This window comes from Lepisosteus oculatus, chromosome 23, assembly GCF_040954835.1.
Source record: "Lepisosteus oculatus isolate fLepOcu1 chromosome 23, fLepOcu1.hap2, whole genome shotgun sequence".
In the NCBI taxonomy this organism is placed as follows: Eukaryota; Metazoa; Chordata; class Actinopteri; order Semionotiformes; family Lepisosteidae; genus Lepisosteus; species Lepisosteus oculatus.
Window position 1 is genome coordinate 4,729,717 of NC_090718.1, and position 15,995 is coordinate 4,745,711.

General features: G+C 50.0%; 1 protein-coding gene across 2 annotated transcripts; it reads left to right on the forward strand.

Moving 5' to 3' along the window:
* The first annotated feature begins 59 nt into the window (after positions 1-59).
* On the forward strand, positions 60-14,437 carry rnf214 (ring finger protein 214). 2 transcript variants are annotated; one of them, XM_069182403.1, is made up of 16 exons: positions 60-152; positions 1,359-1,436; positions 2,033-2,261; positions 2,800-2,859; positions 5,000-5,140; positions 6,937-7,070; positions 7,842-7,910; positions 9,465-9,561; positions 10,019-10,107; positions 10,225-10,324; positions 11,007-11,102; positions 11,764-12,044; positions 12,786-12,909; positions 13,649-13,783; positions 13,924-14,025; positions 14,114-14,437. In XM_069182403.1, the coding sequence occupies exons 2-16, from the start codon at positions 1,369-1,371 to the stop codon at positions 14,177-14,179; spliced, it is 1,791 nt and encodes a 596-aa protein (XP_069038504.1). In that variant the 5' UTR covers positions 60-152; positions 1,359-1,368; the 3' UTR covers positions 14,180-14,437. The 2 variants fall into 2 exon arrangements, with proteins under 2 accessions (XP_069038504.1, XP_069038503.1); XM_069182402.1 differs by lacking the exon at positions 60-152 and adding an exon at positions 507-684.
* The last annotated feature ends 1,558 nt before the right edge of the window (positions 14,438-15,995 follow it).

A 15,995-nucleotide genomic window follows, 5' to 3' on the forward strand; every position in this document is an offset into this window, starting at 1 on the left:
ATTCCCAGAACTGACCGACACATAGATGTCCGTTTGTTTAGCTACTGTGCTTGTGCTTCGCGATACAGACAGCTTTATCTTTTTTATTTATTTTAAAAAATACCAAAATACGCGAGTAGTTGGGTACAAGCAAAAATTCTGCTGCAGTAAGTGTAAGTACGAAGCATTACACACAACGATTACTTTAAAAATCAAGGTAACCGTCAGGTTTATAACCTCCTTTCTTCATTGTAAAACTATGATCAGCACTGTTCCTATCCTTGTGGTGACGTCTCCTGCACTGTACACAGTTCTCTTGTCCAGTACTGCGGCTATAATACAGTGCTGTCCGTTTCCGCTTTTTTTAAATATAACTTTTACAATAATCGCTAACACAACAGGCCAAAGTTTGCAGTGCGGTGAGAAAAAGCACAGTCTTGAATATTAAGTCCGAACCCACATGCAAAGTGGTGATGGAGATGGCGGCGCTCCGCCCGGCAGAGGGCGCTGTGACGAACTTCCGTCCTCTTTGTAAACACGGAAGTACCTGCGAGGATACAACGTCTTGTGCGTGTGGAGTTAACGGGGGGCTTGAGTTTGCGTTTACTGTCTTTTCTGCTTGATTTGCGATTCCTGGCAAGAACGCGGAGCGAACAAACCGTAACTCTGCCTCAGGGAGCTGCTGAGATCAGCAAAGGCTTTAGGGCAAGTAGTTTTCGCTTCCGTTATCTTTTTCACCGTTTCGTTGATGAATTCTGATCCAAACATTTCGGATTGTACCCGTCTGCCGTCTGCCGTCACCCGTCAGTGTGTCTACGCGATTGTGTTTTTCACAAAAGTGTTTCTGTTTCGTAATTATCATAGGAATGCACCCTCTTCAAATTCTAACATGCATTTTCAACGTGTGTTTACCACGATGGGATTTTGTTTATTCTTGACTTTTACCGCTCTGGAAATTATACACGTTTGTAGGAAGTTGTCATTTCGGGCAGATGTTTTACCGCTCATCCTTAAGATCAAGTTTAATTTCATATAGCTTTTTTGAAAAAGACTTAGACTTTCCCAGAACAAACGGAAATCTATACAAAATGCTTAAACACTTAATAAGTAGATACGATCCACAAAAAAACACGAGAGACGATGAATGGTTGAAAATCCAATGCGTAAACACACGGCCCGGAGTCCGTTAGCTTGCCAGACATGATCAGAGGAAAATAAAGGATAATTCCACACTGATGATTGAGGAAACACTTATTAGAGAATGCTGATCATGTAGACAGGGTAGAGAATACAACTAGGAACAAGACCTACCTTGGTAACAAGCCCTGGGCTTCTAGCCTCTGCGATTGACTGTTCAGGTCTGTATGTCTCTCTTACAGTCTGTCAGACATGGGCTTGGAGGGAGACTTGAACTGGATTTCAGCACTGGAAGAGGAGCTCTCTGATTTAGATATCAGGTAAGATATCAGGCCACCGATACACACCTGGACCTCAGGTAGGGCTGCCACTGACACACGCACACACTCACCTGGGTCTCAGATGGTATTGTCACATTCACCTGAACGTCAATGTAACAGTATTATTGATAATAGCAATCAAGCCTTAACATAAAGTTGTAACACTTTATTCACATGGTTCCTTTCATAAGAAAAGTAGTTCAGTGTAACAAGGCTTATTTCAGCAATAGGCATCTTTTGTCTTGGATTAAAAAGTACAAAATGAGACATCTCTTGCATCCCTCTTACAACAGATGTGAGTTCTTCTGACACAAGAACACACTCACCTGAACGTTGGGTAACACATACTGACTGGGATGTGCACAAGTCAGTGTGTGACTCAGTCTATAGGCCTGTCCCTCAGGGCTGGCTCATACTGCTCTACAACGGACCTCTGATTATCATGTTTTCTTAGGTCTGGACACAGCTATGCTAACAACATTTCATCACAGAAAGTAAAAACCGATCAACTGGCATTTTGGGCATTTTGTATAAACCAAGGACTCATTCTCTTAATCCCCACCTCTCTCCACCCAAACTGGAAACTTCTCTTTTAGGGAGAACACCTCCTGCACAACAACAGACCAATCACACCACTGGACCTTAGACCTATCAGCCAATCCATGGGAAGGCAGCACTACTTTCCAGCAGGGCCTAACGGAAGATACCATTGCGTATGGCAATGGAGGGGACATCTATGACACAAACATCCCCTCGATGAACTCGGAGCCAGAGACGCAGCCAGAGCAAGACACACAGATGAGAGAGACAGATAGCTGTACGCAGGTAAATCAGTAGTACTAATGTGCGTCCAGCTACATGAGAGAGATGGAAGTGGAGATGATAGACAGTGACAGGTGCACACAGGTGAGAGAAGTGTGCCCAGGTGAGAGAGACACCGGTATACGCAGGTAATGGAGGTGTGCTTAAGTGACACAGAGACAGATGTACACAGGTTAGAGAGAGGCACAGCTGAGAGAGATCTACACAGGTGAGAGAGAGGCACAGGTGTGCACAGCTGAGAGAGGTGTACTCAGGTGACAGAGACGTGTGAGGCTGGTGTTCAGGTGAGAGAGAGACAGGTACATAAAACTATTCTCTGTCCGGAGGACTGTGCGACTGCAGTACTGATAAATGTTCACAGCTGTGTTGGAGACAGTGTCTATCACTGATCCCTGTCAGGTCACCTCTTGTACATGGGAGTTGCCAGCAAACATTGGACAGGGCTTGGAGACAGTGGAGGCTATGGAAAGGAACAGGTGGATGCAGGCGGGTCTTGGGATAAAAGAGAGCAACAGTCCGCTGACAGTGTTTTTATGTGCAGACAGAGCCCTGGACAGACGACAAGGCAGTGAACACGGACCAGGACTTGAAAACAGCAGTGGTAAGTCGGGGGTGAAAGACACCCCAACATTATGGGTGTTATCAAACATTGTGATGATTCTTTGGTTTGGAGAATTGGGTTGGATGACTACCCCAGGGTAGAGTGGCTCTGGTCTTGAACTTTCATCAGTCTTGATCTTTCATCAGCTTTTCATCCGTCAGGATTTGTAACCCTTTCCTGACTGATGAGCATCAATAATTCCTCTTCCGAGATCATTGGAAGTGACCTTAGATTTTGTTATGACCTGTTGCCACACACCATGTGGTCCATGTGGTGAGTTGGCTCTTCACCACATTTCTGATCTTTGCATAGGGTGGGGCCTCTGAAACTCAGCCCCTAAGATCTACGTCATTGTGCGAACACCTGATTCTCATTTTTCCCTTGATTGAGCTAATGATAGTAGGGATCCACTTTCTTTTTCACGTCCCCTGTGTAACACCACTGCACGAAGAAGTAAGCAGTTGGCAGTGGTTCGTGTGAGTAACCCTGGTCTGTGAACAGGCGCAGATGAGTGTGGTACCTGGCAAGCTGTAGGCTATCACCATCCCAATCTGTAGTCGTAGCAAGCAGGGTTTAAAGATGGGTGACATTGAGTAAAAGCACAAAAGGTCAACCCAAAAGCAGCGTGGGGGCAAGCAAGCCAGGTTCGTAGCTGAATAATTCCCAGCTCAGGGGTACAAGGGAAATTTCAGGAGACGAGGTCGCGTCAAAGGAGAATCCGAGGCTGGAGAGTAGAGAGCTCGAGGATTCTCCACCCAAGCTCTTTTACAACACAGCCCAAAGACCTGCCAAGGCAGAAATAAAGTAAGTATAAGCGGTCATAAATGAAGCGCAGGTGGGGTAGGCTTCCTGTTGGATCGTGTAATCACGGCAACCGGCGCTGCCTGGCGGGTGAGGAGAGGCGTGGCCGCCTGCAGTGTTTGTGCTAGCTCGCCCTGCTCCGGTGGGGATGATCATGACAGCTGCGCTCTGCTTATAGTTGAACTTCTGCTTCGTTTTGGTGTAGGATACGGTAAATCACGTCACGTAAAACCCCACTAGGTATCTACGTAAAGACTGGTTTTGATTCAAAAAGGCTGTCATGGTAAAGCAGAAACGTCCATATTGATCTCTGGGGTTCACACGTTGCTGATCCTGTAACTGTGAGCGTGCACTGTTTTAACTGTGGCTTTGTGCTGTCTTGTGTGTGTGCTCAGTATTAACTGAGTGTGTGTTGTGGGTGTGCTATATGATGTGTGTGCGCTGTATTATGTGTATACTCTTTTATGCATTTACTGTATTAACTGTGAGTTCTGTCTTATATGTTTACTGTATTAACTGTAATTGTGTATACAGTATTGTGCATACTGTGTTAACTGAGACTATGTAATGCATTATGAGTATAATGCATTAACTATGAGTGTATATACTGTACTACAGTTTTGTGCAAATGTTTAGGCGTGTGTGCTCAAATTGTATGTTTCAGTGAAGCTCTAAGTGTGTTAATGTGTGTGCTGTATTCACTGTGAGTGTGTGAGCTGTGTGAGCTGTGAATTTGTGAGCTGTATTCACTGTATGATGGGTGTGCTATATTCACTGTGAGTGTGTGAGCTGTGAATTTGTGAGCTGTATTCGCTGTATGATGGGTGTGTGCTGTATTCACTGTGAGTGTGTGAGCTGTATTATGTGAGCTGTATTCACTGTATGATGGGTGTGCTATATTCACTGTGAGTGTGTGAGCTGTATTCACAGTATGATGGGAGTGTGCTATATTCACTGTGAGTGTGTGAGCTGTATTCACAGTATGATGGGAGTGTGCTATATTCACTATGGGTGTGTGAGCTGTGAATTTGTGAGCTGTATTCACTGTATGATGGGTGTGCTATATTCACTGTGAGTATGTGTACTGTATTATGTGAGCTGTATTCGCTGTATGATGGGAGTGTGCTATATTCACTATGGGTGTGTGAGCTGTGAATTTGTGAGCTGTATTCACTGTATGATGGGTGTGCTATATTCACTGTGAGTGTGTGTACTGTATTATGTGAGCTGTATTCACTGTATGATGGGAGTGTGCTATATTCACTGTGAGTGTGTGAGCTGTATTCACAGTATGATGGGAGTGTGCTTTATTCACTATGGGTGCCTGTGCTCTGTGCAGCAGGCAGTGGAGCAGTGCCATCAGCAGCTGCTGCAGCAGTGTGATTCTCTGCTCCGGCAGAAAGAACAGGAGGAGATCCAGCTCCAGAGCCAGGTGAAGCTCCTGCAGCTCCAGAAGGAGGAGGGCATCCGGCAGCAGCAGGTCAGACAGTGGGAGTGCTGTGGGTGTGTTCTTCCTGACAGCCATGTAATGCTGACCTCTCTGTATGCCGTCATGTACACTGTGTGTTCCTGTGTTTAGTGTGCGAGTGGTGTAGTGTACACTGGGTGTTCCTGTGTTTAGTGTGCGAGTGGTGTAGTGTACACTGGGTGTTCCTGTGTTTAGTGTGCGGGGGGTGTAGTGTACACTGTGTGTTCCTGTGTTTAGTGTGCAGGGGGTGTAGTGTACACTGGGTGTTCCTGTGTTTAGTGTGCGAGTGGTGTAGTGTACACTGTGTGTTCCTGTGTTTAGTGTGCAGGGGGTGTAGTGTACACTGGGTGTTCCTGTGTTTAGTCTGCGAGTGGTGTAGTGTACACGGGGTGTTCCTGTGTTTAGTGTGCAGGGGGTGTAGTGTACACTGGGTGTTCCTGTGTTTAGTGTGCAGGGGGTGTAGTGTACACTGGGTGTTCCTGTGTTTAGTGTGCAGGGGGTGTAGTGTACACTGGGTGTTCCTGTGTTTAGTGTGCGAGTGGTGTAGTGTACACTGGGTGTTCCTGTGTTTAGTGTGCAGGGGGTGTAGTGTACACTGGGTGTTCCTGTGTTTAGTGTGCGGGGGGTGTAGTGTACACTGTGTGTTCCTGTGTTTAGTGTGCAGGGGGTGTAGTGTACACGGGGTGTTCCTGTGTTTAGTGTGCGGGGGGTGTAGTGTACACTGTGTGTTCCTGTGTTTAGTGTGCAGGGGGTGTAGTGTACACGGGGTGTTCCTGTGTTTAGTGTGCGAGTGGTGTAGTGTACACTGGGTGTTCCTGTGTTTAGTGTGCGGGGGTGTAGTGTACACTGGGTGTTCCTGTGTTTAGTGTGCGGGGGGTGTAGTGTACACTGTGTGTTCCTGTGTTTAGTGTGCAGGGGGTGTAGTGTACACGGGGTGTTCCTGTGTTTAGTGTGCGGGGGGTGTAGTGTACACGGGGTGTTCCTGTGTTTAGTGTGCGGGGGGTGTAGTGTACACGGGGTGTTCCTGTGTTTAGTGTGCAGGGGGTGTAGTGTACACTGGGTGTTCCTGTGTTTAGTGTGCAGGGGGTGTAGTGTACACTGGGTGTTCCTGTGTTTAGTGTGCGGGGGGTGTAGTGTACACTGGGTGTTCCTGTGTTTAGTGTGCGGGGGGTGTAGTGTACACTGGGTGTTCCTGTGTTTAGTGTGCGGGGGGTGTAGTGTACACTGTGTGTTCCTGTGTTTAGTGTGCAGGGGGTGTAGTGTACACGGGGTGTTCCTGTGTTTAGTGTGCGGGGGGTGTAGTGTACACTGGGTGTTCCTGTGTTTAGTGTGCGAGTGGTGTAGTGTACACTGGGTGTTCCTGTGTTTAGTGTGCAGGGGGTGTAGTGTACACTGGGTGTTCCTGTGTTTAGTGTGCAGGGGGTGTAGTGTACACTGGGTGTTCCTGTGTTTAGTGTGCAGGGGGTGTAGTGTACACTGGGTGTTCCTGTGTTTAGTGTGCGGGGGTGTAGTGTACACTGGGTGTTCCTGTGTTTAGTGTGGGGGGGTGTAGTTACACAGTGCGTAATATAAATGTACACTGTTCAGTGTATGCATGTTTGCAGATGTTAACATAATACTTTATTAATCCTGTAGGAAAATTGATGAAAAAACGAAACTGTGCTGGTCCTTTTTCACGCACGCACACAATCAAATGCAAAGGACGCCGTAGTCGTCAGGATGTGTTCAGTGTTAAGTGTTCAGTGTTTACCGTGTGCTGTTCTCAGATTGCTGTGCTGTGTTTACAGGGTAACAGGTGTTTTTTGTAGGTGCTGATTGACAAAATGGACGCTCTGAGGGTGAAGTTGAAGTTAAACTGTTACAAGACCACGAGGAAGAACTTCACTGTGAAGAAACTGGAGCTCACTGGAGAGAAGGAGAAACTAGAGGAGGAGCAGAACAGGTACAGTCCGGCAGAGCGAGAGAAGGGTGGATGAGGTGCAGGGCCTGACGGCGGAGCGAAAGTCAAAGTCAACCTGTAGGTCAATCAGACACCGTATCAGGGGCTCAGCCTGTGAGTATCGGTCAGTTGGACAGTGTTCCGTGCAGTGTTCCGTGTTTTTCAAATTGGACACTTTACTAGACGCCCAGCCTGCGTGCGCGTGTCTGTCGATATGGGCGCTGCTCCAGGCGCCCAGCCTGCGTGCGCGTGTCTGTTGATATGGGCGCTGTTCCAGGCGTTCAGCCTGCGTGCGCGTGTCTGTTGATATGGGCGCTGTACTGGGCGTTCAGCCTGCGTGCGCGTGTCTGTTGATATGGGCGCTGTACTGGGCGTTCAGCCTGCGTGCGCGTGTCTGTTGATATGGGCGCTGCTCCAGGCGTTCAGCCTGCGTGCGCGTGTCTGTTGATATGGGCCCTGTACTGGGCGTTCAGCCTGCGTGCGCGTGTCTGTTGATATGGGCGCTGTTCCAGGCGTTCAGCCTGCGTGCGCGTGTCTGTTGATATGGGCCCTGTACTGGGCGTTCAGCCTGCGTGCGCGTGTCTGTTGATATGGGCGCTGCTCCAGGCGTTCAGCCTGCGTGCGCGTGTCTGTTGATATGGGCGCTGTACCGGGCGTTCAGCCTGCGTGCGCGTGTCTGTTGATATGGGCGCTGTACCGGGCATTCAGCCTGCATGCCAGTCAGGCAGGTGTTTCTTTTCTTCATTCCTAATGCTCTGTGTGATCCTGAGACAGGCTGACGCAAGAGCTGCAGGAGGCAGAGAAGAGGTTGGCCTCGCTGATAGAGGAACAGGGACAGGAGAGGTGAGGATCCCTCTGTGGATATAAAATCAAACAGGTTTAACTTCTCAGTAATGCCTGTGGCTGTAACCTGCCCAACAGGTGATTCTCTTGTGCATGCATACTGTATGTGTATTGTTTATTTGTGTGTTTTTCTTCTTGTCTGCTCATGCAAAACTGATTTCCCCCTGGGGATATTAAAAACTCTCTTTACTCTCTACTTTCTACCCCCTAATCTTTAACCTGTCACTCCTGACCTCAGTTAGTTACAGTCACACACACCACAGAGCCCTGCAGTGGACAGTGAACAATCACGCCTGTACATCAAAACTCTGCCACTCCTATAGAAAGAAAGTCTGCAGGTTGAAGCTATAAATGTCTCGCTCTGTCGATGCACATCTGTCTTGCTGTCTCTCTCTGTCATGTAAATAGCAACTTTGAGCTCCTTACTTCGATATTGTGGAGGAGTGATTGTGCAGTATGCATTGTGCTTAGATACTGTGCGGGACTGATTGTGTGCTGTGTATCATACTTCGGGACTGTGCAGAAGTGATTGTATGTTGTGCTTTGGTACTGTGCGGGAGTGATTGTGTGCTGTGTATTGTGCCTCGGGACTGTGCAGGAGTGATTGTGTGCTGTGTGTTGTGCTCCGGTAGTGATTGTATAGTGCTTTGGGACTGTGCGAGAGGGAATGTATAGTTTCTGTCGTGCTCCGGGACTGTGCGAGAGGGATTGTACAGTTTCTGTCGTTTCTGTCGTGCTCCATGACTGTGCGAGAGGGATTGTATAGTTTCAGTCGTGCTCCGGGACTGTGCGGGAGTGATTGTATAGTTTCAGTCGTGCTCCGGGACTGTGCGGGAGTGATTGTATAGTTTCAGTCGTGCTCCGGGACTGTGCGAGAGTGATTGTATAGTTTCAGTTGTGCTCCGGGACTGTGTGGGAGTGATTGTATAGTTTCAGTCGTGCTGTGCGAGAGTGATTGTATAGTTTCAGTCGTGCTCCGGGACTGTGTGGGAGTGATTGTATAGTTTCAGTCGTGCTGTGCGAGAGGGATTGTATAGTTTCAGTCGTGCTCCGGGACTGTGCGGGAGTGATTGTATAGTTTCAGTCGTGCTCCAGGACTGTGCGGGAGTGATTGTATAGTTTCAGTCGTGCTCCGGGACTGTGCGAGAGTGATTGTATAGTTTCAGTCGTGCTCCGGGACTGTGCGGGAGTGATTGTATAGTTTCAGTCGTGCTCCGGGACTGTGCGAGAGTGATTGTATAGTTTCAGTCGTGCTCCGGGACTGTGCGAGAGTGATTGTATAGTTTCAGTCGTGCTCCAGGACTGTGGGGGAGTGATTGTATAGTTTCAGTCGTGCTCCGGGACTGTGTGACAGTGATTGTATAGTTTCAGTCGTGCTCCGGGACTGTGGGGGAGTGATTGTCTAGTTTCAGTCGTGCTCCGGGACTGTGTGAGAGTGATTGTATAGTTTCAGTCGTGCGCCGGGACTGTGCGAGAGTGATTGTATAGTTTCAGTCGTGCTCCGGGACTGTGGGGGAGTGATTGTAGTGTGTGATGTTTTCCTCTGCGGAACAGGGACTCTTGGGAAGCTGAGCTCTCTGCACTGCACAAGCTGAACGCAGACCAGCGCAAGGAGGCAGAGGAGGCCTGCCAGGCGGCACTGAGGGACGAGGTTAGGAGAGCTTTTTCCATTGTGACCATTTGTGACTGTAATGAAATCTCTGTATGTGCTTTGACAGTGAACCTGTCTATATATACTGTACTGTATACATTTCTGTAATTCCTGTGTTTACACTCAGTGAATCTGTCTGTGTGTCTATGTATGCTGTATGTTTATGTAGATGAATCTGTGTTACTGTGTATACTATACTCTATGTGCACGTGAATCTGTTTCTGCATGTCTGTATAAACTGTATGTGCTCTCAGAGTGAGTCTGCGTGTCTGTATGTATTATATGTGCTCTCAGAGTGAGTCTGCATGTCTGTATAAACTGTATATGCACTCAGTGAGTCTGCGTGTCTGTATGTACTATATGTGCTCTCGGAGTGAGTCTGCGTGTCTGTATGTACTGTATTTGCTCTCGGAGTGAGTCTGTATGTACTGTATGCACTCTGTCTTCCTGTCTACAGCTCACTGCACTGGAGTTCCAGAGAGACCTGATGGTGTCCGAGGTGGAAGACTGGCTGGCAGAAGCAGAGAAATATCTCAACTACCTGAAGTAAAGCAAGCTGTGTGTGTGCCCGTCTGCCTGTCCTCTCCTCCCCTCTGTGTGTGTGCCCATCTGCCTCCCTCTCTATGTGCACGTCTCTCTCACTGTCTCTCTCACATTCTGCAGAATGGAGCTGCCCTCATTCAATGCCCTTCAGCACATGCAGTTAAGGATTGAGTGGGAGAAAAAGATCGCAGCCATTCGGACCTCTCTGGGCACACTGCAGGTGAGAGAGAGGAGGGGGCTGTACTGGGACAGGAGAGAGAGAGGAGAGGGCTGTACTGGGACAGGAGAGAGAGAGGAGAGGGCTGTACTGGGACAGGAGAGAGAGAGGAGGGGGCTGTACTGGGACAGGACAGAGAGAGGAGAGGACTGTACTGGGACAGGAGAGAGAGAGGAGGGGGCTGTACTGGGACAGGAGAGAGAGATGAGAGGGCTGTACTGGGACAGGAGAGAGAGAGGAGGGGGCTGTACTGGGACAGGAGAGAGAGAGGAGGGGGCTGTACTGGGACAGCACCTCAGTTAGCTCATTGTTCTAGATACTGAACAGTGTTGGGCTCAGACTGCAGCCCTTTCTCACCCCACGAGTCCGAGTGAAGAATTCTGGTCTTTTGTTTACAATTTTCACTGCACACCTGTTCTCGGAGTACATGACCAGCTACACTGCTGTGAAGACGTTTTGTATGTTTGTGCATCCATTTGAAGCTGATGTTTTGATCTCTGTCTTGCATTGATCTTGTCTCCCCACCTTCTCTCATTTTCTTCCTCTCCATCTTTCCCACAATTTTCTCCCAATTCTCCTCTCCCTGTTTCTGCATCTTACTCTCTCTCTCATCTTCCAACTTGTGACCTCACATCCCTGCTTCTCTGGGCTCCTCTCTGTCTCCCTCCCCCCTCCTCTTTCTCAGCGTCAGTACAACGAGCAGCTGCAGCTCTTGCAAAGTGGTCAGCAGCTGGACAGTCTGCCCCCAGTGACCCCGCCTGCCCTCCCGCCGGTCCCCACGGTGAGTGTCGGGGAGTCCGTCCTGCTCTTCATCCGGCCAGTGCCTTCCTGTGGCCCACACTTCATAGCCAAGTTACGCATTTGGCTAGAAAGCCAAATCACACATTTATAAGGTCCTCATCTGCATTCGGCAATGGCTCTTCCTTGACGTTTCCGTTTCAAGCGCACGCTCTTGTGGGAAATCCCTCATCCAGAGAGCAGGGGACGGGTCTTGTGGAGTTTTAGTCTCCTTTGAGCTCAGTAAGTTCAGCAGTGCGACTCTGGGTCAAAGGCTCAGAAAGAAGTATGCTTCACACCTGGGTGTTGGTCCTGTCCTTAGAGCGATGTCTACTCTCAACACCTTGCAGCTGTCAGCAGTGAGCAGCAGTTAGAGTCCTGGACTTGTAATTGGAAGGTTGTGCTTCAAGTCTAGGATGAGACACTGCTGCAGTTCCCTCGAGCACATATTTTCCCTGACTTCCTTCGGTAATATATCCAGGTGTTTTACAGGTTACACTATTACATGGAAATACAAGTTGCTTTGAACAAACATAAGATAAATTCGTCATTAATCGTACGAGCTGATTGCCAGATGTTCCGGTATGCATGTGTGAGTCAGGCATGAGTGATGGGCTGATTTCTGAAAAGATCACACCTCTGATTGTCTCTGATTTCTGATCCAGGTTGAGATGAAGATCCATGCGATGATGCAACCCCAGCACCCCACTGTTGCCATGGGCGTTAAACCCCCCCCCCACGTCCTGCCGCAGGCCCCCGCTGCCACCCCCTCTCTCTTTTCCACGGCGATACCCTTCGCAGTGCCACAGCAACCACTGGCCGGCGCCCAGAGGGTCCCCCAGCCGGCCCCCGGCCCCGCCAACACCCCGAACCCCACGTCACAGCCCGCGGGCAAACTGGAGCAGCTGCTGGAGAAGCTGAGGGCGCGATTCCCGCAGTGCAACAGGTAGGCGCACTCCGCTGCAGAAATGCCGTGTGGCCGATCTGCTGGCGATGAGGGAGCGGGCCCTGTGTCTGGAAGAGGTGTTAGTGGGGCCAGCAGGGGGCCCTCACCAAGTGAATATTTTGTGTTGTGATGACTATGGCCTCAGTGGACATCTTGCTTACAAGCCCAGGTTTGTCCTGGTTACGTTGCTAGACTGAGTTTTTCCAGTACTGGAACTTATAAACTACACGCGTGCTGCGGTATTCTCTGTAGTAACTCTCTAAAGCAAAGACTTGATATTTTAACAGACAAAAAGAACATGATCAGACACAGCGGATGGAGGCCGAGAGTCTTTCTCTTGTCTGTTCACGACATGTAGCCACGTGCTATCGAGAGAACTGAGTCTGTCTCTGGAGGCCTTTGTGAAATAAAGTATTGTAGCTGTTGGTACAGTGCAGCTCTTCTGTGGAATAAGAGGAGCTTCAATCTTGCACTGTAAGCTGCTGGCCTGGTTAGCTGGTGTCTAAACCCATGTGTGTGCATATCCAGGGTGCGGTGATTCTGAGAGGCTCTAACCAAGAATAACATTAGATGGTCGAACACATTTGCCCTGGGATCTGCAGGCTGTAATATGTGTGTGTCTAACACAGCAGTGCCTGTACAGACAGGCAGCTATAATCTCCTTCCCTCCTGGTCTCCCTGGCTGTGCCCTCTCCTGCGCCCCAGCTCCGATCCTCAGCCCCTCTCTCTCTCTGTCTGCAGGTCTCAGCTGACCGCAGTGCTTCAGCAGATTAAGATGTCCAGAGGCACCATGGCAGGCCTCTCCATGGAGGAGCTGACGCAGCAGGTGGCACAGAGACTGGCACAGAGCGAGACACCCAGACAGGTAACTCTCACAGAGATTGGCATAGAGAAACAGGTGGCTCTCACAGAGACTGACACCCAGACAGGTAACTCTCACAGAGACTGGCTCAGAGCAAGACACCCAGACAGGTAACTCTCACAGAGATTGGCATAGAGAAACAGGTGGCTCTCACAGAGACTGACACCCAGACAGGTAACTCTCACAGAGACTGGCACAGAGCGAGACGCCCAGACAGGTAACTCTCACAGAGACTGGCATAGAGAAACAGGTGGCTCTCACAGAGCTAGACGTCCAGACAGGTAACTCTCACAGAGACTGGCACAGAGCAAGACGCCCAGACAGGTAACTCTCACAGAGACTGGCATAGAGAAACAGGTAACTACAGGTAACTCACTGAGACTGGCATAGAGAAACACGTGACTCACAGAGACTGGCATTCAGACAGGTAACTCTCACAGAAACGTGCACTCAGACAGGTAACTACAGGTAACTTTCTCAGAGACTGGCACCCAGATGTGTAACTCTCAAAGACTGGCACCCAGACGGGTAACTCTCACAAAGACTGGCACAAATTGAGAGGCACACAGAAAGATAGCTCTCATGCTCCCTCACAGACGCCTGCACAGAAAAGCGTGTGCAGACAGGTAGCAGAGACACTGAAACACAGGTTTGGGGCAGGTAGGACAGATAAAGCCGCCTTCTCCTAATTTAGCTTTGTTAATGCTAATTTAGACATGAATCCTGTTTCCTTTTTTTTCAGTCTCATGGTCCAATCGGGCCTCCCTCTGCCACAGCCAGGACCTTTCCCAGCTCAGTTCCCCAGGCCCATGTCACAGCTCACCTGCCTCACAGATCACCCGCACCCCAGGCCATCTTCAACACCAGGCCTCCTGTGGTAAGAGTGCACATGTGCCCCCTGCTGGCCATCAGTGGAGCAGCGCTGAACCTTCCCCTCCCCTCATGTAGCCGATTGTGTGCAGGAGTGTGTGCTGGTGTCCCGCACGCGTGTCAGCAGGACTGTCTCCCTCCTCACAGGCGGCCCGGCCCAGCAGCAGGAAGCTGTGTCTGGTGTGTCAGAACCAGGTGGAACCCGGGACCCAGCAGGTGTTGAGCTGCACCCATGTCGTACACAAGGAGGTGAGTGAGGGGTTTTTGGGGTGGCTGGGTTTGTGGGGCTGCAGGCGGGGCAGGCCCTGACGGTGTGTGTGTGTTTCTGCTCTTGCAGTGCATCAGCGTGTGGCTCCGCACCAGCAAGAACAACACCTGCCCCTTCTGCCCCTCTGCCAAGTGAAGGATGGGGTCAGTAGACGGTCAGTGGGCGGGGTCCTGCTGGGCTGTGGGACAGAAGAGCTACTGGACCGTCGGAGACCACACCCAGCAGACCACACTTGTCAGTTGTACCACTGACTGCCCACGGACACTCTACTGACCACACACTGACTGCCCACTGACAAAAAACAAACCAGCCCAGATAATGGCGTTTATTTTTTGCCCCCAAAGGGGTGAAAACAACAGGCTTTTATTCTAATATAATTATTTTAAAAACAAATATTTGTAAATGAGTAATACCTTTTTTTCCCCTCAAAAATGCAGGTGTCAAAATTATTGGATTAAGAAAATCTAACAAAATTAAATCTGCAGTGAAATTCTACTACTACCACCCTGTCTCTGTCTCTGGTTCTGGTTCTGACCCAGGTGGTGTTCCTGGCCCTGACTCTGGTCCTGGTTCTGACCCAGGTGCTGTTCCTGGCCCTGTCTGTGGTTCTGGCTCATGTGCTAGTGCAGGCTCTGGTCCTGTCTGTGGTCCTGGTTCTGACCCAGGTGCTGTTCCTGGCCATGTCTCCGGTCTTGGTTCTGGCAAATGTGCTAGTGCAGGCTCTGTCCCTGTGCCTGGGCCTGGTTCTATCCCAGGTGCTGTTCCTGGCTCTGGTGCTGTGCCTGGTCCTGGTTCTGACCCAAGTGCTGTTCCTTGCCTTGTCTCTGGTGCTGTGCCTGGTCCTGGTACTGACCCAGGTGCTGTTCTTTGCTATGTCTCTGGTGCCATGCCTGGTCCGGGTTCTGACCCAGGTGCTGTTCCTGGCTCTGGTGCTGTTCCTTGCCCTGTCTCTGGTGCCATGCCTGGTCCGGGTTCTGACCCAGGTGCTGTTCCTGACTCTGGTGCTGTTCCTTGCCCTGTCTCTGGTGCCATGCCTGGTCCTGGTTCTGACCCAGGTGCTGTTCCTGGCTCTGGTGCTGTGCCTGGTTCTGGTTCTGACCCAGGTGCTGACCCTGTCTCTGGTCAGCTGTTGCGATGACCTCAGATTGCCGCTCACAGTAAAGTGTTGTTACCCAGAGGGGCTCGTGGTCAGTGTCCTCATTCCTGCGGGATCAGTGGATGAAAAAAACCTCCCAGGCCGAACCGCTACCTCCGTGAATCTGGCCCCCCTACAGACAGCACAAACGAAGAAACCCACCTCATTTGTTAGTGGTACGTTTGTGCCGTTGAAAGTAGAGTTTGTGCTGCTTTCGTTTCCGAGATAGAGCGCTCTGTCACTGGTGCGAGAGTACCAATTCTGCAGTTTTGTTTCTCTGTTCGCCTGGGGGGGCGGTTGATTTTGCTTTTAATACCAGCATCTTCTGTGCGTTTGTGTGAACAGGGAAATTAAAATTGTCACCAACATCACACCCTAATCAGAAGAGCTGCGGATGTAGTCTTAAAGGGCAGACATTGGCGAGCAACTGCATGTTCTCACAAAGAGGCTCAAACGAGCGCGTCTCAGTGTGTCTGTGCTGTCTGCAGGGGGGCCAGCCTCACAACCTTGAACAGCTGGCTCTCAGACACACTTACCCAGCTGCTTTTGGCATACAAGCCTCCCTTAAAAATACCTGCATGGAGTTTGTATCTTGGCCAGGTGCTGCAGTTTCCACAGTCCCTCCTGGTGGGTTAACTGGCCCTGCTGTGTGCGAGTGGGTGTCTGTGTGTGACCTGTCATGGACTGTCCGGTCCAGGGTGGATCCTGTCTCGTGTCCGTGGCTTCCCGGGTTTGGCTACGCCTTGCCTGCGACCCTGTACTGGATAAAGAGGCTATAAAACGGATGGCATGGATGTGGTTTTGTACCACCGTCTT